Raw genomic sequence first — 22,445 nt, 5'->3', positions numbered from 1 at the left:
TTATGAGGCACATGGGGGTTATCACTAGTAACGGTTGGACCTGTGCCTCACATTAACCCCATCATGTATCACTTTGGCAGCTTCCGATCTAAGCGATTGCATCCAGGACGGTTACCATGGCAGCCAGGATGCTACTGAAGCCTTGGTTGCCATGGTGAGCTCCCTGCTGCCCTGTAGTTATTAAATAAAAAGTGAAAAAAATTAAATTAAAAATTAAAACAAAACACCAAAATATTAAAAGTTTAAATTACCCCCTTTCCCAATTTTACACATATAAAATCGCCATGCCCGAAAAAGTCCAAACTATTAAAATAAAATAAAATCTCCTATGTGGTGAACACCGTAACAGAAAAAAATAGTCACCTTGTCCCCCCAAAAAATAGGATAGGACTGTTCTGTTATGGGCCAAATGTTCCATAAAATGTTTGAAAACTCAGTTGCAGTAATACTGTCGTGTGCACGCATCATTGTGTAAATGTATAGCTTGTGGCTCCTGGCAGTCATACGTTTTTTTTTCTGTCTCTTTGTGTCTGAAACGTTGGCCACCCCTGCAATAACATGTTACATAGTTTAGTCCTTAAATATAAAGATATTGATTGGTCTCCTATATAAATCCAGTCACTGATCATGCAGTGTTTTGATAAATGAAAAATACATATTGATTTTTGGATTTTCACTACAGCATCATATCACCTGCAGTGTGCGGAGAACACCACTACATTATAAAAATGGCTCCTAGTGGGACTAAAAAATAGTTCTAGATTATTAAAGTTTATTTTTTTTTTAATCATAAAAAGTGTTTTATTGTGTTAAAATGGTAAAAAAAAAAAAATACATTCAACACTGTTTGCCAGAACCCTTATAATAAAGATAACATTATTTAAACCACCCTGTCAACAAAAACGCAAATAATAAGTTTTTTTTTTCCCGCCACCTCCCCAATGACACTGACAGGAGGGTATCAATGCCCCTGAACAGAAAACAACACTGAAGCTCAAGCTTTAAAAGGGCCTCCTCCCCTTACCTAAATCAGTGTTGTTTCCTGTCCCGTGTAGCGTGGAAGCTCTTCCTGTGTCTTCAAGCTCGCTGGTCAAAGAAGTGCACGGCCTGGTCTCTGCCCTACTAGTTGGGAGGGCCGTTGCAGGGGTGAGGGGCTCTTCCTTTTGTGGAAGGCAGCCCTGGGCTCCAGTCTGTATACTCTGTTAGCAGTATTACTGGTGGCACTCCAGGAGGCGGAGTCTCATTCCGGTTGCGTGCGACGTGACGTCATGGCGTAACGGCGTCACGTACAACAATAGATTTGCAGGACGCATACTATCACGTACCCATATTCAGAGACCACCAAAAGTTTCTCAGAATAGCAGTTTTTATGGAAGGCCACCACTTTAAATTTCAAGCTCTCCCCTTTGGCCTATCATCGGCTACCAGAATTTTCACAAAAGTAATAGCAGAAATAACGAGTCATCTCTGTCTGCAGGGCATTCTTATTATTCCATACTTGGACGATTTTCTGATTGCTGCCGAATCAGAGGATCATCTTTTAGTACATCTAAGTCTTGTTCAAAGAACCTTCTCAAACCTTGGGTGGATAATAAATCTCAAAAAAATCCAATCTCATTCCAGCACAGCAAAAAGTCTTTTTAGGAATTCTTCTCGACTCTTGTTTGCTAATGTCCTTCCTCCCAGAAGACAAACGGTTAACCCTTCAACAGAAGGTGAATCAGTTTTGCGGTTTGAAAACCTCTACTATCAGAAATGTCATGACAGTCTTGGGGATTTGACATCTTCAATACCTGCGGTCAGGTGGGCACCTGGCCTTTATGCTAACATCTTGGGATGGCAACAGGAGTTATCTGGAAAAGAAGGTTGCGATTCTAATTAAAGGAAAAACACTCCCTGGCTTGGTGGAAGATAAGGAGAAATCTTCCGACAGGGGTTTTCTGGCATCAAGAGAATCAACTAGTGGTGACTACAGATGCCAGCAGCCGAGGTTGGGGAGGTCAGGCAGGAGACCTAACTGTTCAGGGAATCTGGGACATGTCAAACGCCTCATCAAATTTAAGAGAACTCGGGGTGATTCACAAAGTTCTTTTAGCCTTAGGCCCCTTTCACACGAGTGAGTTTTCCCGCACAGGTGCAATGGGTGACGTGAACGCATAGCACCCGCAGCATGTTCTATATTCTGCGTTTTTCACGCAGCCCGGGCCCCATAGAAGTGAATGGGGGTTCAGTGAAAAACGCATTGCATCCGCAAGCAAGTGCAGATGCAATGCGTTTTTCACTGATGGTTGCTAAGAGATAATGCTTGTAAACCATCAGTTTTTTATCATGTGCGTGAAAAACGCATCAAAACACACTGCACTCGCAGGGAAAAAACTGAACAACTGAACGAAATCACAGACAAAACTGACTGAACTTGCTTGCAAAATGGTGCGAGTTTCACTGAACGCATCCGGAGCCAATCCGTCATGCTCGTGTAAAATGGGCCTTACACTCAAAAACCTCTCTCGGTCTTATCAAAATCCTTTCAGACAATACAACGACAGTCGCTTATTTAAACAGGCAAGGAGGTACCCGAAGCAAATCTCTGGCAGATGTATCAAGATAAATTTTTCTTTCAGCAGAAAAACACCTATCCTCCTTAACGGCAGTGCATCTAAAAGGAAGCAGCAATGTGGTGGCTGATTTTCTCAGCCGTCAGACCTTAAAAGAAGGAGAGTGGACTCTTCATGCCAGAGTTTTTCATCAGATTACCGGAAAATGGGGAGTACCAATACTGGATTTAGTAGCAAATCGGATGAACAGGAGAGTACAAAGGTTTTGTTCCTTGTCTCCCCCGGATGGTCCACAAATATGTTCCCTATCCAGCCCCCCCCCCCCCCCCCCCTGCCTGTTTCAGCCTGATTCCGAGAACCCTGATGAAAGTAGCAGAAGAAGACGCACAAGTCATCATGATCGCTCCCTTTTGGCCGAAAAGGGCTTGGTTTCCCCTCTTGCTCAACCTGTCAAGGAGATTATTCTGAACTCTTCTGGTGTTTCCAGGCCTCCTTCAGCAGGGGCCAGTATTCAATCTCAACTAAAGTTGACGGCCTGTAGATTGAAACGCCAAAATCTGAGGAAGAAGGGCCTCTCTGACCCTGTAATCGCCACCTTATTGAAAAGCAGGAAAATGATAACTTCGAAAATTTATCTTAGAACATGGAAAGCTTTCCTCTCGTTCTCCAGTGACAAGATCCAGTAAAATTTCTTGGATAATATCCCTGTCATTCTGGATTTCCTGCAAGCAGGTTTGGACAAGGGTCTTAAGCTTATAACTCTTAAGGTACAGGTCTCGGCCTTAGCAGTCTTTCTTGACACTAAATTATCAGACCATCCTCTGATCAGAAGGTTCATCAAGGGGTAATCAGAGACTCCCTCAGTCTGGGACTTGCAGGTGGTCCTTTCAGTGCTAAAGGAGGCCCTGTTTAAGCCCATTGACTTTCAAGACCACTTTCCTTCTAGCCATAACATCTGCGAGAAGGGTCGGGGAAATTCAGGCTTTCTTTTGCCATCCTCCGTATCTAAGGATCCTGGACGACTGGATAATCTTAAAACATTGTCCATCCTTTCTCCCGAAGGTTGTATCCAGATTTTACTGTAATGAAGAGATAGTTTTGCCATCCTTCTGCCCGTCAACTGACTTAAAGAGGAAATTCCATAACCTAGATGTGAGGTGCTGTGTATTGGCTTACCTAAAGATCTGGAAGAAAATTAGAAAATCGGGCCATCTCCTTTTCATTTTCAGGGACCCAATAAAGGTCGGCAGCCAGCAAGGCCACCAGTGCAATATGGATAAAGCAGACAATTAATTGCCTTTTGTTATGCTCAAAAGAACCTAGATCCTCCAAAGGGTCTCAAGGCACAATCGACACGGGCAGTGTCGACCTCTTGGGCAAAAAAAGCTGGTATTTCGATTGAACAGATCTGTAGAGCAGCTGCTTAGGCAAACCCAATGACTTTTTTTCAACCGCTGTAAGTTAAGTGTTATCCATAACCAGGATTTGTCATTTGGGCACAGAATTCTTTCTGCAGTAGTCCTTCCCTAATTGATTTCTCTGTTGATCCTCCTGTCAGTGCTGTTAGGGAGGCGCCAGGGAAAAGAGTTAATTACTTTTACTAGTAATTGTTTTTTCCAATAGCCTCCCCAACTGCACTGGGGTTTTCCCACCCTTAATTATTGGTTTCCTTGGTTACATGTTAATTCCTGTATTTTTGTAAAATTTAATATAAATTTTTGTTGCATCACTACCATGTACTTTGTTATTTTGTGATATTTTGATTTAGGTAAGAGGAGAAGGCCATTTTTAAAGCTTGAGCTTCCGTATTGCTTCCTGTCCAGGGGCGGGACACCCTTCTGTCAGTGCAGTTGGGGAGGCTATTGGAAAAACCAATTACTAGTAAGAGTAATTAACTCTTTTTTTCCTATTCACCTTAGCCCCCCCAAAAAATAAAAATAATAAATGTTAATCAAGAAGTCTCATGAACCCCCCCCCCCCCCAAAAAAAAAATTGTCCCAATGAGATCCACATCAGTCCGTCCCAGAAAACAAGCCTTCATACGGTGACTTCTGCACAAAAATGAATGATTCCTGGCTGTCGGAATGTGGTGACATAACGAGACATCCTATTATTAGAAAAAAAAACACATAATACTAATTTTATTTGGTTTTACAGTACCTGTACTGGCCCATAGAATAATAGTAACAAGCTATTAATGTCAGTGTTTTAGTGAATGTCTTAAATTTAAAGTGCAAAAAGCAATGGCCATTACCATCCCAAAAAGAGTAATAGAAGTCCCCCAAAATGGTGTCACTAAAACGTCCAATTCGCCCCACAAAAAAATAAGCCCTCATATGACTAAATTGACAGAAAAATAAAAAATTTATGGCCAGAGAAATAAACAACCTCCCAGTGTCTTATTTCATACTCATTATTGGCTGAAATACACCTCATAAAAACAGTATTATTACTCCTCCAGAAAAAATGTAGTGTGACCTCTGGGTGCAAGCCTGCACTGCAGGACCCTTACCCACTATTCCAACCATAAGAATATATTAAGGATTGCTCAGAACTTTCCCAAGTTCCCAAGCACTCATATAACATTAAAAAGGTTTTTCGAGATTTTCATACTGCTGACCTATCCTCTGACCCCTGCTGATCAGCTGTTTGAGAAGGCTTCGGCGCTCCTGTGAGTGCCGCTGCCGTCTCACAGCTCACCAAGCACAGTGCCCTACATTGTATAGCGGCTGTGCTTGGTATCGCAGCTTAGCCCAATATGGGGCTGAACTGCTCCTAGGACATGTGACCCATGAACGTGTCGTCACTGGCCTAGGAAAAGTAGAGAAAAGGCCACAGCGCTCACAAGAGACCCACTTCCTTCTCAAACAGCTGATCGGCAGTGGTACCGGGTGTCGGACCCTCACCGATTAGATACTGATGACCAATCCAGAGAATAGGTCATTAGTTTAAAAGTCTCGGCAAACCCTTTAAAGGGGTTGTCCAACCCAAACGCAAATTTTAACCTGGGCTGAGAGAGTGCTAAATGCTGCACCATTCCAGCAGTAAGACTCCCATCTCTTCTCCTTCTGATCCCCTGTGGACTACAGCTGGCGACAGTGATTGGCTGCAGCAGTCAGGTGCAGCAACCTTGTACATTATAAAAAAAAAATAAAAAAAAATGGCAGGTGAATTACCAGAGGAGTTCTGCAGAGAATGGCACTTGAGTAAGGCGAGTATATGACATGTTGTGTTTTATTCTTTATTTATTTAATGGTCACTAACTTTTCACACAACTTTACATAAATGAATAGTACAAGCGACCATAATCGGTGAAAAATGTCTAATTCTCCTGTTATCAGCTGTTTACCACCAGCTAACCACCTAGACCCCAACCCCAATTGCTTTTCACTTAAAAAAGAAAAAAAAAAGCCTCAATGCAAGTCTATAGAGATGGGAGGGTAAAGAGTAAGTAGAAGCTAAGGAGACGAGCACAGACAATAGATAGACTGCACTGCTACATAGGAAGGTTGTAGGTCAGCATAAGTGCTTCATTCACAAAAATAGATGTTAGTACTTCTTTGTAATGCCCTTCATTATCCAGGGCTGATAATGAGTGACTGTGAGACTGGAAAGAGATTCTCCTCTACTTTCTGTGTGTGCAGTGGATGGCAGCTAATCTCCACCCACCATGTCTGAGAGAACTGCATACTAGACATGCACCAAGCACAGAGGAAAACTGCTTGAAAATGCCAGATACAAGTCATATAATGACATGGCTTCTGTAGGGGTTGTCTGAGATTTTTAATTATTAGTAATTTTTCATCATCTCGGCAACCCCTTTAACTCTGGTCCACTAACTACAACTTTGCAAGGTGCTCTCTACTCTGTAGGCCCTTAAAGGCTATGTACACCTTTTGGAGGCAATTTTTGTTTTATGATTGCATTTTAATCATTTTTGGCTAAAAATCATATTTTCAATTGACCGTTATTAAAAATATTCAGCCATTCTGTCACAAAGGGTTAACTATTTTTCTATCCGTGTTAGGCTACTTTTTACACTAGCGTTTTGAATTCCATTTGTGAGATCTGTTTCAGGGATCTCACAAACGGTTAAAAATGGATCAGTTCAGCCCCAATGCATTCTGAATGGATAAGGATCTGTTCAGAATGCATCAGTTTGGCTCCGTTCCGCCTCCATTCCGCTCTGGATGTGGACAATGGGGGCCGATCCGTTTTCACTGACACAATATGGTGCAATTGAAAACGGATCCGTCCCTGTTGACTTTCAATTTGACAGAATAATGCATTATAGGTGCGGACTGCGGATCCGTCTGTGCAGATACCAGACGACTCCGCACCTAACGCAGGTGTGAAAGTAGCCTTTCTGGTACTTTAACTTTTTCTTTGTGCCGGTCAGTAAACCTAATTGCTAAACTACTGAGAAGCCATAAACACGTATTTAAGCCACATTCTTATCAGTAAGATAGGGATTGAGCTATAATGAGTGTTTATAAGGTCAGAGAGCAGAGATAAGGAGTCCGTCTGCTCCTCAGATGACGGAAAAGACAAAAAATCCACAGGCAGCTAATAGAGCATGTCAGCTCTGTACACAAAAAAGTATTTCAGTAATAAAGACCAAAATGAGTACAATGCAATAATAAAAAAAATTGGCCCCCAAAGATGTACCTTTAACCCAAAAACAGCAACTACTGCTGCAGGAGAAATTCCACCCTGCATGCACTGTGCACATAATACTACTAATACTACATAATACTGAGAGCTCTCAGTGCAGGAGGACGCAGCTACAGGGAAGGTATTATGCAGCCAGTAACTTGCAGCAGTAGTTATTTCCTGTGGTTTTAATGACCTATAGCATGCAGAGCACCTGGGAAATTTGCATTTGGGGGACCATCGTGAGAGAATTGGTGGCCTTTAAATGACTTTAGTAAGTCCATTTTAGTCATTATTAAAATTTGCCCGGAGTTTCACCTTAAAGAACACGATAACGTGGGGAGCGTCTGAAGTTTAGAAGCTCGCCTTACCACATTAAAGCCGTTCAATAGGAGAAATGTCGGCGCACAAAGCAATGAAATCCGCCAGAAGTTATCAGGGCATAAAAGTAAAGAGGAGTGTGCTGTGCTAATGTCATCCCTGCCATCTTGGTGCCTTGTTTACGGCGCTGGCATGGCAGTGCTGGATCCTCCAGGGACCTGTGATATGATAGAAGCTGCTTTCTGCCTTCTCTCTACAAGTATCCTCTGCCCACCGCCTGTGACGAGCTGCAGACATTTCTTCATCGCGTCCTCCCGTGGGACACAGACAGTAAAATAAAGTTCTCGTTTTACCGTTTTAATGCCCTAATTTCCCAGCAGTGCCTCTAATTACTCTGTAAGCAAACGGTAGTAACACCGAACAAAGGAAAAACAAAGTTGCAGCAATTTGGTTTAGTAAAGTGAGGAAAGTGTCTCGTGTACATTCACTTAAGAGTCATGAGGCTTCTTAACATTACGAAATTACCTTCGGGGGGGGGGGGGGGAGTGTCTATCACGCCCTGCACTCCAGGAGTCTGGCTTTAGCAATTTACAGAATAGGACTTTGCAACTTTTTGGGTTTATTTGCAAATTTCATTTTGTATTTTAGGACACTCGCTCCAGTTTTAAACGTTGGCATGGTTATCCTGTCGAGCTAACGTAAGCCAGGATTATCACCTGCAACTTTTTAAAAATTTACAAAAATGGTTGCAATTTTACTCCATCAAAAGGGTGACATAGCAAGTGGAGTAACTTCTCAAGACAGAAGTGTTAGACTTAAAGGCTATGGACACCTTCTGGGGCATTTTACTCACTTTGGGCTACACATCATTTTTTATTTTATTGGTCTTTATTAAAACTTCAGCTGTTTCTGAATCAGTCTGTTTGCAAGATGTCACTTTGCTTTGTCATCTGTCTGCTCATGTTTAGTTCTTATCTTTGATCTCCTGACAGCTCATAAAGACTTATTTAAAGGGCATCTATCAGCAGATTTGTATCTATGAAACTAGCTGACCTGTTACATGTGCACTTGGCAGCTGAAGGCATCTGTGTTGGTCCCATGTTCAAGAAAAATTTGGTTTTAATATATGCAAATGAGCCTCTAGGAGCAATGGGGGCATTGTCATTACACCTAGAGGTTCTGCTCTCTCTGAACTTTTTGATTGACAGGGCCAGGCAATGTAAACATCATAATGTCTGGCCCTGTCAATCAGTGCAGAAGATGCAGCAGTTGCAGAGAGCAGAGCCTCTAGGTGTAACGGCAACGCCCCCATTGCTCCTAGAGCAGCATTTGCATATAGTAAAACATCATTCTTCTCAGCAATGCGGGCACATATGTACATGGGACCAACACAGATGCCTTCAGCTGCCAAGCGCACATGTAACAGGTCAGCCAGTGTCATAGGTACAAATCCGCTGACAGGTACCCTTTTAAAGGGGTTGTCCAACAGTATAAATACCCCAAGGAGGGGTCCAGGCATTGTGGGGGCTGTTTATACTGTTGGATAACTGCTTTAAGCCAGTGTTTCCCAACCAGTGTGCCTCCAGCTGTTGCAAAACTACAACTCCCAGCATGCCCGGACAGCCTTTGGTTGTGTGGGCATGCTGGGAGTTGTAGTTTTGCAACAGCTGGAGGCACACTGGTTGGGAAACACTGCTTTAAGCTATATTCTTATAAGTTTATTTTTAACTCTTGTATCTCAGAAATAGCTCAACATTTTTAATAAAGACCAATTGAAAAAATGATTTGTTGCCCAAAATGAGTAAAATACCATAATAAAAAAACAATTGCCCTGAAGGTGTCCATATCCTTTAATACGATGCAACAAGTTTATCAAACATTATGTGACATTTGGTGCAAACGCGATGCAGACTCCTTCCAAACTGATTTAAAAAATACAGATCTTGGTAAATGTCTGACATCTATCTGCAATGTGTGCTGGAAATGTAGTGTGAATACACCCTTATTTTTTCACTCCCATTTACTACAGTGGGACTGGATGGACTAACTGTGTGCACACTGGCCCTACCTCTGTATAATGGTCACAGTGTGTGTATAAGGGCTGTTATTGACATGGTAATTTACAGGCCTGGCAGTAAGTATGTGTAATAAAGTGTTTTGCTCTACATATAAGGCCTCTTTCAGACGGCGTTGCGGGAAAAGGTGCAGGTACGTTGCGGGAACATGCACGATTTTTCCGCGCGAGTGCAAAACATTGTAATGCGTTTTGCACTCGCGTGAGAAAAATCGGCATGTTTGGTACCCGAACTTCTTCACAGAAGTTCGGGCTTCGGATCGGTGTTCTGTAGATTGTATTATTTTCTCTTATAACATGGTTATAATGCATAGTAAAATAGCGCTGGAGGGGTTAAAAAAATAAATAAAAAATAATTGAACTCACCTTAATCTACTTGCTCGCGCAGCCGGCATCTCTCCTGTCTCTTTCTTTGCTGATTGCAAGTAAAGGGCCTGTGGTGACGTCACTCCGGTCATCACATGATCCATCACATGATCTTTTACCATGGTGATGCTATTGTACTATGCAGTCTGTATTCAGAATGCTATTATTTTCCCTTATAACCATGTTATAAGGGAAAATAATAATGATCGGGTCTCCAGTCCCGATCGTCTCCTAGCAACCGTGCGTGAAAATCACACTGCATCCGCACTTGCTTGCGGATGCTTGCGATTTTATGCAACCCCATTCATTTCTATGGGGCCTGCGTTACGTGAAAAACGCACAAAATAGAGCATGCTGCGATTTTCACGCAATGTACAAGTGATGTGTGAAAATCACCGCTCATGTGAACAGCCCCATAGAAATTAATGGGTCGGGATTCAGTGCGGGTGCAATGCGTTCAACTCACGCATAACATTCGCGCGGAATACTCGCCCGTGTGAAAGGGGCCTAAGGCCTCATGCACATGAGCGTATTCTCGTTCTGCATCCAATCCACTTTATTTTTGTGGATCAGATGCGGGCCCATTGATTTCAGTGTGATGTCCGCATCCATATGTCTATTCCGCAGCTCCGCAAAAAAAATAATTATAGAACATTTCATATTGTTTTGCACTTGTAACATAGTGCGGGACCTGTGGAAGGGGAAAATGCAGGACTGCCCCCCGACGGTATCTGTATTTCGCACTCCGCAAAAAAGGATACGTTCGTATGCATTAGGTCTAGTGAGTAATCGCCTCATGTTCCTCGCTGGCACTTACCTCTGGATTTACCTCTCGTTTCTTTTCAAGGCTCAGACGCAGGATATTGTCCCAACTATTGGATTCAGCATTGAAAAGTTCAAGACCTCCAGGTACTGATTCATAATTAGTCCGTGTCCCTGTTACCTATGTGAACTATGAAAAGAATTAGTGTTTTTATTCCTAGGACACTTGTGTAGTTCAGATCTAGGATAAAGTTCTTCCAGTCTGTACTGTGACTTGTACACCGCAGCATATAAAAGATCCCCTACAGCAGTGAGGCCAAGCGCTCCCTACTCCCATACATTGCATTACCATACACTGCTGCACATACTAAAAGTACAGTATGAGCAGAGAGCCAGTGCCCCCTAAAGGCATGGAGCTGGGCTTGCCTATTGATTGCGGGTGGAGGAGCGGTGTTGGTGGCTTGTCACATTCTTACTCTTGGCTGGCCATCTATGGGTACTTTCACACTAGCGTTTTTCCTTTTCCGGCATAGAGTTCCTGTCCTAGGGGATTAATAACGGAAAAGAACTGATTATCCCCATGCATTGGAGAGCAATCAGTTCAGGATGTCATCAGTTCAGTCACTGAACGGTGTTTTGGACGGAGGAAATACCGCAGCATGCTGCGGTATTATCTCAGCCCAAAATTCCGGATCAGTTGCTGGAATGCCAGATCCGGCATTAATTTACATTGAAATGTATTAGTGCCGCATCCGGCATGCGCAGACCGGTAAAAATTGAAAAAGAAATATAGAGACGGATCTGTTCTTGCAATGCATTTGTGAGACGGATCCGGATTACAAAATGCGGTCCGTTTGCATGCAGATTGCCTGATACGGCAGGCAGTTCCGGCGAAGGAACTGCTTGCCGGATCACTCTGCCGCAAGTGTGAAAGTAGCCTAATAAGAAAGCGCCATATAAAGAGGACCTGTCGCCTGTTGTAGTAACTACTTGCATGCCGCATGTAAAAACTATTTTTGAGCGTCGGTTCTTATGACTCTATGTTGTGCCATTCCTTTATTATTCAGGCTAGAAGTTATAAATGAATTACTAGCAGTTTGTAGTGAAGGTCCAGATGTGTGTTACTAGTTGGGGGGGGTGTCGCCGCACAGTCTGACACTGGCAGCACTGATAAGAGTGTGTCCCTGGCACTATCTAAACTGGTAACAAGCATTTGGACCTTCACTAACAAACTGCTAGGAATTCTTTCATAAGTTCTAGTAGGAATAAAAAAGGAATAACACATCGTGGAGGCATAGGAATAGATGCTCCAGAATGGTTATTACATGAAAAGTGCAGGTAGTTGCTAAAACTGACCAGTCAAGGGGGGGGACAGGTCCTCTTTAAAGGGATTGTTCGCCTTAGACAACCTCTACTTATTAAAAGGGTTGCTAGAGAATTAACTAAAAACTAGTTGTCTTCTTGCTGGAACCCCCAGCGATCAGCTGTAATATGTCAGGAAACCCGAGAGTAAGGACTTGTTCACACGACCGTATGGCTTTTTCAGTGTTTTGCGGGCCGTTTTTAACCGATCCGTTTTTCAATTTTTTTTTATTTCAGTAGTGTTTCCGGTTCCATTCTGTTTTTCCGTATGGCATATACAGGTCCTTCTAAAAAAAAATTAGCATATTGTGATAAAGTTCACTATTTTCTGTAATGTACTGATAAACATTAGACTTTCATATATTTTAGATTCATTACACACAACTGAAGTAGTTCAAGCCTTTTATTGCTTTAATATTGATGATTTTGGCATACAGCTCATGAAAACCCCAAATTCCTATCTAAAAAAATTAGCATATCATGAAAAGGTTCTCTAAACGAGCTATTAACCTAATCATCTGAATCAACTAATTAACTCTAAACACCTGCAAAAGATTCCTGAGGCTTTTAAAAACTCCCAGCCTGGTTCATTACTCCAAACCGCAATCATGGGTAAGACTGCCGACCTGACTGCTGTCCAGAAGGCCATCATTGACACCCTCAAGCAAGAGGGTAAGACACAGAAAGAAATTTCTGAACGAATAGGCTGTTCCCAGAGTGCTGTATCAAGGCACCTCAGTGGGAAGTCTGTGGGAAGGAAAAAGTGTGGCAGAAAACTGCTGCACAACGAGAAGAGGTGACCGGACCCTGAGGAAGATTGTGGAGAAGGACCGATTCCAGACCTTGGGGGACCTGCGGAAGCAGTGGACTGAGTCTGGAGTAGAAACATCCAGAGCCACTGTGTACAGGCGTGTGCAGGAAATGGGCTACAGGTGCCGCATTCCCCAGGTCAAGCCACTTTTGAACCAGAAACAGCGGCAGAAGCGCCTGACCTGGGCTACAGAGAAGCAGCACTGGACTGTTGCTCAGTGGTCCAAAGTACTTTTTTCGGATGAAAGCAAATTTTGCATGTCATTCGGAAATCAAGGTGCCAGAGTCTGGAGGAAGACTGGGGAGAGGGAAATGCCAAAATGCCTGAAGTCCAGTGTCAAGTACCCACAGTCAGTGATGGTCTGGGGTGCCATGTCAGCTGCTGGTGTTGGTCCACTGTGTTTTATCAAGGGCAGGGTCAATGCAGCTAGCTATCAGGAGATTTTGGAGCACTTCATGCTTCCGTCTGCTGAAAAGCTTTATGGAGATTAAGATTTCATTTTTCAGCACGACCTGGCACCTGCTCAGTGCCAAAACCACTGGTAAATGGTTTACTGACCATGGTATTACTGTGCTCAATTGGCCTGCCAACTCTCCTGACCTGAACCCCATAGAGAATCTGTGGGATATTGGGAAGAGAAAGTTGAGAGACGCAAGACCCAACACTCTGGATGAGCTTAAGGCCGCTATCGAAGCATCCTGGGCCTCCATAACACCTCAGCAGTGCCACAGGCTGATTGCCTCCATGCCACGCCGCATTGAAGCATCCTGGGCCTCCATAACACCTCAGCAGTGCCACAGGCTGATTGCCTCCATGCCACGCCGCATTGAAGCAGTCATTTCTGCAAAAGGATTCCCGACAAAGTATTGAGTGCATAACTGAACATAATTATTTGAAGGTTGACTTTTTTTGTATTAAAAACACTTTTCTTTTATTGGTCGGATGAAATATGCTAATTTTTTTAGATAGGAATTTGGGGTTTTCATGAGCTGTATGCCAAAATCATCAATATTAAACAATAAAAGGCTTGAACTACTTCAGTTGTGTGTAATGAATCTAAAATATATGAAAGTCTAATGTTTATCAGTACATTACAGAAAATAATGAACTTTATCACAATATGCAAATTTTTTTAGAAGGACCTGTACAGTATACAGTAATAACATAGAAAAATTGCGCTGGGCACAAAATTTTTTAATAGATCCGCAAAAATGGAACGGATATGGAAGACATACGGAGTACATTCCATATCTGTTCTGTTTTTTTTGCGACCCATTGACTTGAATGGAGGCACGGAACGTGATTTGCGGGCAATAATGGGACATGTTCTATCTTTGAACGGAAATACGGAAACGGATTGCATACAGATTTTTTTTTGTGGAACCATTGAAATGAATGCTTCCGTATACGGAACGCAATTTTTTTTCGTGTGAACGAGCCCTAAGTATTCAGTTTCCCCGAAGGACCACCACAGGGAGAATTGAGCCCATTTAAAGCAATATGTTATCTATGAGATCTTCTTTGTGATTGCTGTATTCTCTGGCCCAAATATGACGATCCCGAACAGGAGACACCCTCCCCCTTCTATGAACTCCAACTTATCTAATAGGGCATATGAAAGTTGTTTTTCTGGACAACACCTTTAAACAGGTTGTCTCACTTTAGTAAGTGGCATTTATCATATAGAGAAAGGTAAAACAAGGCACTTACTAATGTATTGTCCATATTGCTTCCTTTGCTGGCCTGATTCATTTTTCCATCTCATTATACACTTTTTCGGCCAAAATCCCAGAACACTACCGCAATTGCCGGATCCGGCATTAATTTCCATTGAAATGTATTAATGCTAGATCCTGTGCCAAGTGTTCCAGAAATTACCACATCGCCGGATCTGGTTTTCCGGTCTGCACATGCGCAGTGCTTTCTAGCTGTGAAAGATTTTTTAATACCGGATCCGTTTTTCCGGATGATACTGGAAAGACTGCTCCGGTATTTCAATGCAAAAGTCTACCGGATCCAGAAAAAAAAGATATCCGTTTGCATACGGATTTCGGATTCGGCAGGCAGTTCCGGCAACAGAACTGCCGGATTCTTCTAAAGCTAGTGTGAAAGTACCCTTAGACAACCCCTTTATTAAGGAACATGCTTTCTTTACCCTGATTACTATTGATTTTGACTAGCAGTGTGATGCTTAATTTCCCCTGTGGTGGCGCTGCAGGGCAATTGAACACTTGCTAGCGGACAGTGTAGTATCCACTGAATGCAGCTTGTGGCCATTCAGCACAGAACATCCCTCCTTTCTGGCTCATGGAGAGGGGTCCAAAACATGAGACCCATCTCTGTGATGTCCTTATGGTCTAATAGGGATAATGTACAAGGGTTGCTTCATGAGACAATCCCTTTTAAAGGGGTATTCTAGTTAGAAGATGGTGTCCCCTATCCACATAAGTGTTAGATCGGTGGGGGTCCCACCGCTGATCCTGGGAACAGGAGTTCAGTTCACCCATCTGAATGGAGTGGCAGGTTGAGTATTCACACTGCCGCTCCATTCATCCTGTGTAGGACTGCCGGAGGCAGGGGAGTGCTGGTCAGTGCACATGCTTAACCTGCCGCTCCATTCATCCTGTGTTCGACTGCCGGAGGCAGGGGAGTGCTGTCAGTGCACATGCTTAACCTGCCGCTCCATTCATCCTGTGTAGGACTGCCGGAGGCAGGGGAGTGCTGGTCAGTGCACATGCTTAACCTGCCGCTCCATTCATCCTGTGTAGGACTGCCGGAGGCAGGGGAGTGCTGGTCAGTGCACATGCTTAACCTGCCGCTCCATTCATCCTGTGTAGGACTGCCGGAGGCAGGTGAGTGCTGGTCAGTGCACATGCTTAACCTGCCGCTCCATTCATCCTGTGTTCGACTGCCGGAGGCAGGGGAGTGCTGTCAGTGCACATGCTTAACCTGCCGCTCCATTCAGATAGGAGAAGCGGGACCCATTCTCAGGATAATAGGAGTTCCAGTGGTCAGGCCCCCACAGATCTAAGAGTTATCTCCGATCCCAACAATACAACCTTTACTTATGTTGTGTGATTAATAATGGGTTCATGCAGATTTCTGCCTTTCATCGATTTGTGAAATGCATGTGTCCAGCATAGAAGCAGGGTTCTCCTTAAAACATCCATTTATTATTCAACCAGATTTTTAGAGCAGCTCTTTTATTTGCAATGCTATACAGATCCATTAACTAACAGCGTCCTCGAATGATGCCAGCAAAATGAATTGCCTCCCAGGTGGTGCGCTGATAATTCATGTGCTGTTAAATATTAATTTACAGCTACAGATATACATGGATGCCAGCTCTCCGAGGACACACGGGCAGTAAAAAGTCTTGTTAGATTAAGTATTTTAGTAATAAACACAAGGCAGGAACACAGCTGCTACCAACACAGTGTACAATGGTATGAGACATGATATACAAAGAGATGCCACACGATGTACAATGAGATGCAACGCGATGTACAATGAGATGCCACACGATGTACAATGAGATGCCACACGATGTACAATGAGATGCCACACGATGTACAATGAGATGCCACACGATGTACAATGAGATGCCACACGATGTACAATGAGATGCCACACGATGTACAATGAGATGCCACACGATGTACAATGAGATGCCACACGATGTACAATGAGATGCCACACGATGTACAATGAGATGCCACACGATGTACAATGAGATGCCACACGATGTACAATGAGATGCCACACGATGTACAATGAGATGCCACACGATGTACAATGAGATGCCACACGATGTACAATGAGATGCCACACGATGTACAATGAGATGCCACACGATGTACAATGAGATGCCACACGATGTACAATGAGATGCCACACGATGTACAATGAGATGCCACACGATGTACAAAGAGATGCCACACGATGTACAAAGAGATGCCACACGATGTACAAAGAGATGCCACACGATGTACAAAGAGATGCCACACGATGTACAAGAGATGCCACACGATGTACAAGAGATGCCACACGATGTACAAAGAGATGCCACACGATGTACAAAGAGATGCCACACGATGTACAAAGAGATGCCACACGATGTACAAAGAGATGCCACACGATGTACAAAGAGATGCCACACGATGTACAAAGAGATGCCACACGATGTACAAAGAGATGCCACACGATGTACAAAGAGATGCCACACGATGTACAAAGAGATGCCACACGATACACAATGAGGTACGACATGTTGCACAACTAGATGCGACAACATATGCAAAGAGAAGTAACGCCATATATAACGAGATGCACCACAATACACAAGATGCAACATGATGCACAAAGAGATGCGACAATAAATAATCAGAACAAGAAAAAGATCCAAGATTTCCATAAAGAGACATTTAAAAATGTGATAAAATGAAAACGTTCCTGCCAGTGTCTATTTTATTGTACTTTCACCCAGAACACCATGCGACGCTTCAGCTTTTTCCAGCTTGAAAGGCTTTCATGTTATTTGTGTTGTTCTGGACTGGTACGAGCTAACCCTATGGGGCGGGCCGCTGCATGTGATCCTGCGTTTTTCTGTCTATAGGCGACATCTGCGCTGTTTCCAGCTCTACGTCTACCGTTAGAAAATATGCTGTCACCGCTATATACTGTAGTTTACTAGAAGCCACCTTCTGTAGAAAAGGGATGTTTGCTGAGGGTAACGGACACAAAAGTAGTGCTAAAAATGAACGTCGCCGGCAGATACCGTACCTAATGCTGCCGGGCTGTGACAAGCTCCCATTATACACGAATACCGCACATGTGGCCATTTATCTTCACTAAACCAAACCAGGCGACGTTCAGAGCGGCAAGTAATCGGCTCCAAGGGGAATTTGCTTAATGCGTAGAAAACTCCTGCCGCTCCCTTCCGCTGTGAAGCCACAAGTGATAATTAGCCGTCTCATTTTCATCTCGTGGTCTAATATCACACCTCATTTGTCTATTAACACAGAGATAGGGAGTGCGGGGGAGGGGAGTAAATGTGATAAAACGTGATCGTTATTCCGTTAGGGTACGTGTAAATAAAGGCCAGTTTTATAAGGGGACAAGGCCTCAGTTATCAAAACCCTCTTGTAACCGTTATGATTATTGCGGAGGGCAAAGATTTACTATTAGTCAGTTTTGGTAATAAAATAAGGTCCGAAACAACACTGCACATCACCAAAAGAACACCATACCCACAGTGAAGCATGGTGGTGGCAGCGTTTTGGTGTCCTCCTCCAAAGCGGAATGGAGACGGAACAGAGGCAAACTGATGCATTCTGAGCGGATCTTTTTCCATTCGGAATGCATTAGAATACAAACTGATCCGTTTTGTGAAAGTAGCCTCAGATAGGTGTGGGTCCCTCCTCTGGGACCAGCTGCTATGTAGAGAACATGGCCCTCGAAGTGAAGGACAGCACACTGTGCATGCACGCCATGCTCTCCATTCTTCATTATGGGATCTCCCTCCTCTGGGATCCCCATCCAGACTGCATCCAGCACAGGTTCTAAAAAAGCTGCATTTGTTTTGCCTAGATTCTTCTCTAGTGTACTCTGTCCGTTCAGATAGGGAACCAAGGTAAGTTAGCCAAAATGCCATATTAAAGACTTGGCTTTGGAGAGAAAGTCTGTTGACCCTGTTTCTTGACAGACAATGGTGACAGGTCCTGTGATTGCTGGATTTACACGCTCAGACCAGTAATCAATTATCAGGAAGGAAGCGTTCCTTCCCCACCATTGCCTGCTTAGCTGCCTTTACATGCAGCAATCGCCTCCACAGTATGAGGACGAGAGGTGGCAACTGCTATCAGTCGTCCTCATACAGCTGCATTGTTTCTGGGCAGCTGATCGCTGTTTAGACGGCACAATCAGCTGCCCAGAAACAATGATTTAGGTGTCTACATGAACAATTGTTTCACCCGATTAATTAGTGTTTTGCTCGTTCATCTGACGCACTTTTAGATGGCACAATTTATAATATGCTGCCGTTAGAGCAACATTCATATACAGTATGTGTACAATACACACGTGTGCACAAGAAAATGCAGACATAGGACACATTTACGAGCCCTGTAAATTGATGGATTGCAGATGCTTCCCTGCAGCAATTCATGATATGCAGCAATTTGTATAGGATGAATGCACGCAAGTATTTACAGCCTCTCATGGAACCCATATACATGTCACTGCAGGGAATGAAATAAAATGCAGCCCCTCCAGGTTCAGTTCCCTTGTCTTCCCTATTTCTGGCCTTTAGCAGCATCTGGTTGCTCTGACCCTGAGCATAACTGACAGCATAAGGGCTCATTTTCACAACCGTATGGTCGCCGTGCCCGTGTTGTGGACCGCAAACACCGGGTCAGCAATACAAGGGCATCGGCTTTGTGAACTCTGCATTGCAGATGTGGACCCTTTGACTTGAATGGGTCCGCAAGATACAGCAAAAGATAAGACATGTCCTATCTTTTGCGGAGCGGAGGCACAGATACGAAGCCCACAGAAACACTCAGAATCCCTTCCGTGGGCTTTCGGGTCCGTGCCTCCGCATTGCAAAAGACATGTCTTATGTTTTGCTGTATCTTGCAGATCGCGGACCCATTCAAGGCAGTGCAACCACAACCACTGTGCTAACTGGTTTAGCTAAATCCTAGGGGCCTTATCCTGAAACCTGTGGACTTCGCTGTGAGTTCGCAATCAGACCGCTTCCTGCAGGGATAGCCCATTGTAGTTGGCAGCTGATACTCTCACACGGCACCAGAGCTACAGATTAGGTACCAATTCAGAACCAGGTAGAATACAGGCAAATGCAAGGCAAACGGGTAATACAGGCAAGAGACAAAACACGAAGCACAGACATGCGGATTACAGGAACCCATTCACACATAATGAATACATGTGCAGTAACTTAGGAAGACAGACTAGGCACAGAACTCTAGGACACTGTTCAGACACAGCAGTTACAGGACTCTAGAAGAGCACCTACAATACATGACAAGGTCAAACAAACATTGTATAGCATGCGTAGAACAGACACAGAGTAAGGCATATGACACTAGGTCAGAATTCAGATACAGACAAACTTGAGAGATAAACTCCAACACAGGGCACTGACAGACTCCAAATGGATCAAAGCAAGACATGACATGTTACACAACCAGAGCAGGTCACAGAACTCAAGAGATATGTCAGACTGAGACAGAACACTGGAACATATATGTAGTAGACCCTTCGAGGCAATTTTTTTATGATTGCATTTTACTCATTTTGGGCTAAAAATTATTTTTTCAATTGGTCTTTATTAAAAAAATATTGAGCAGTTCTGTCAGAAAGCGTTAACTATTTTTCTAGCTGTGTGACTGGTACTTTCACTTCGTGCCGGCATTTAATAACCCTTATCTCTAATTTACTAAGAGGTCATAGACACTTATTTAGGCGACATTCTGATCAGTAAGATAAGAACTAAGCTATAATGAGTGTTTATAATGCAAAAGAGCAGAGATAAGGAGCCATCAGATTAGCTGGCTGACAAAAAAGAGAGAAAAGGCAGATCCTGCTACTAGAACATGAGTCCTGTACCGAAAAAAGGGCTCCATATTTTTTGTAAAGACCAATTTAACCGCCTAACTGTTTTGCCCGAGTTCAGCTCGGGCAGTAGGAAAAGTAGCTAACTCGGGCAGAAATTGGAGGGGTGGGGGGGTGGGGGGGGTGGGGGGGGGCTGCTTTAAGATGCTGCTGTCTCCTGAATGGAGCAGCTAGAAACATGCACTGGTCTTGTTTGAAAGCTGACATTCCAGGCTTTTATACAAGACCAAAATGCTTTCACTTTCAGCAGTATTCGCTGCATCCTGATTTCTATCAGTGATGTCTTCCCATGTACTGACCATATTGCTGTCATTCTGGTAATGTCTGAAAGCTTATAATGTCAGCTTTCAAACAATACAAAGCCCATAACACTAGCTGGCACCAAACCAGAGAGATATGAGCAGTTAAAGCAGCCCCCCCCGTCAGTCTGGAGGAGGATGTCACATCAGGGGTTAAAAATGCAATAGTGTCCCCCGAGTTGTGCGCCAACAAGATTTACTGCATGCACACATTAAAATCTACTATTTACAATATAAAAAAAGTTACTTTTTGCAAGGGTTTTTCCAATTTTAACGTGACTGTTAGGAGGTTAAAAAAAAATATTTTTACCTCAAAATGAGTACAATGCAATAATAAAAAACATTTCCCCCCAAAGGTGTACATAGCCTTTAACCTTTGTAATACAGAACTGAGGAGAGATGCAAGCACATGGCACAATTAACACCCACAAGAACCAACGGCAGGATACATGGAGCAATAGCAACATGGACTGCCTTTGAACACAATGGGCAAAATTCTAACTCACAAGCCGCCAATACAGGCGCGCATGGAACAATGGTGACAAATGAGATGCCATTGTAACATATTCCGCCTGGGAACTGCTTGACATCTGTCCTTTCATGCTGTCATCCAACTTCTGCATTTTTGGGTTTCGCCTCATAAGGGTCCATTCACACGTCCGTAGGTGTTTTTCAGATCTGCAAAACACGGACATCAGCAATGTGCCTTCCGCATTTCGCGGACCGCACATCGCCGGCCCTATAATAGAAAATTGCTTTTCTTGTCCGCAGTTGCGGACAAGAATAGGACATGTTCTATTTTTTTTCGGGAACGGAATTGTGGACCCCGGAAGTGCGGATGCGGACAGCACATAGCATCCTTTCCGGCCCCTTTGAAAATGAATAAGTTCACAAAATCCGGAACGGATCCGGAAAAAAAAATTGTGGACGTGTAAATGGACCTTAAACGTCATTTTTTTAATGTCACCACAGAAGTTCTCTATGGGATTGAGTTCAGGAGATTGGGATAGCCACTTTGTTACCTCAATACTGTTTGTCTGTAACCAAAACCTTGTTTGTTTACATGTGTGTTTTTGGTCAATATCATGCCCATATCAGGATGTTTGCACCCCCATGCTTTACTGTCTACACAGTGTACTGTGGCTTGAATTAAGTTCTTGGGGATTGTCTGACATACTGTCTGCTGCCATTACACCCAAAAAGAAAAATTTTGCTTTTATCAGTCAACAAAATTTTGCACCATTTCTCTTTGGACCAGTCAATGTAATCCTTGGCAAATTTTAACCTATTCAGAACATGTAATTTTTTTCAACTACGGGACTTTGCGGGGCGTTCTTGGTGGTAACTTGGTCTCACTAAGGGTCCATTCACACGTCCGTTGTTTCTTTCCTGATCTGTTCCTGTTTTTTGCGGAACAGATCTGGACCCATTCATTTTCAATGGGTTCTAAAAAAAAATCAGACATTGTGCTGTCCCATTTTTTTTCAGGACCCATTGAAAATGAATGGGTCCAGATCTGTTCCGCAAAAAACGGACAGATCAGGAAAGAAACAACGGACATGTGAATGGACCCTTAATGGTCTTGTGATTGTAGCATTACTCACTGG

The 22,445-nt window shown here is 43.4% G+C and overlaps 1 protein-coding gene across 2 annotated transcripts in view; it reads left to right on the top strand.

Annotated features, from left to right (window-relative positions):
* ARL6 (ADP ribosylation factor like GTPase 6) overlaps nt 1-22,445 on the top strand; it is a 178,568-nt gene that overhangs the window by 91,213 nt on the left and 64,910 nt on the right. For both annotated transcript variants that reach the window (XM_044284495.1, XM_044284496.1), the window contains exon 3: nt 10,817-10,878. In XM_044284495.1, coding sequence (XP_044140430.1) covers nt 10,817-10,878 — 62 coding nt within the window. The remainder of the gene's footprint in view (nt 1-10,816; nt 10,879-22,445) is intronic.

The sequence above is a fragment of the Bufo gargarizans genome, chromosome 3 (genome assembly GCF_014858855.1).
Source record: "Bufo gargarizans isolate SCDJY-AF-19 chromosome 3, ASM1485885v1, whole genome shotgun sequence".
NCBI classification, from domain to species: Eukaryota; Metazoa; Chordata; class Amphibia; order Anura; family Bufonidae; genus Bufo; species Bufo gargarizans.
The sequence above is the reverse complement of the archived record's forward strand: the minus strand, read 5'-3'. Positions and strand labels throughout refer to the sequence as shown.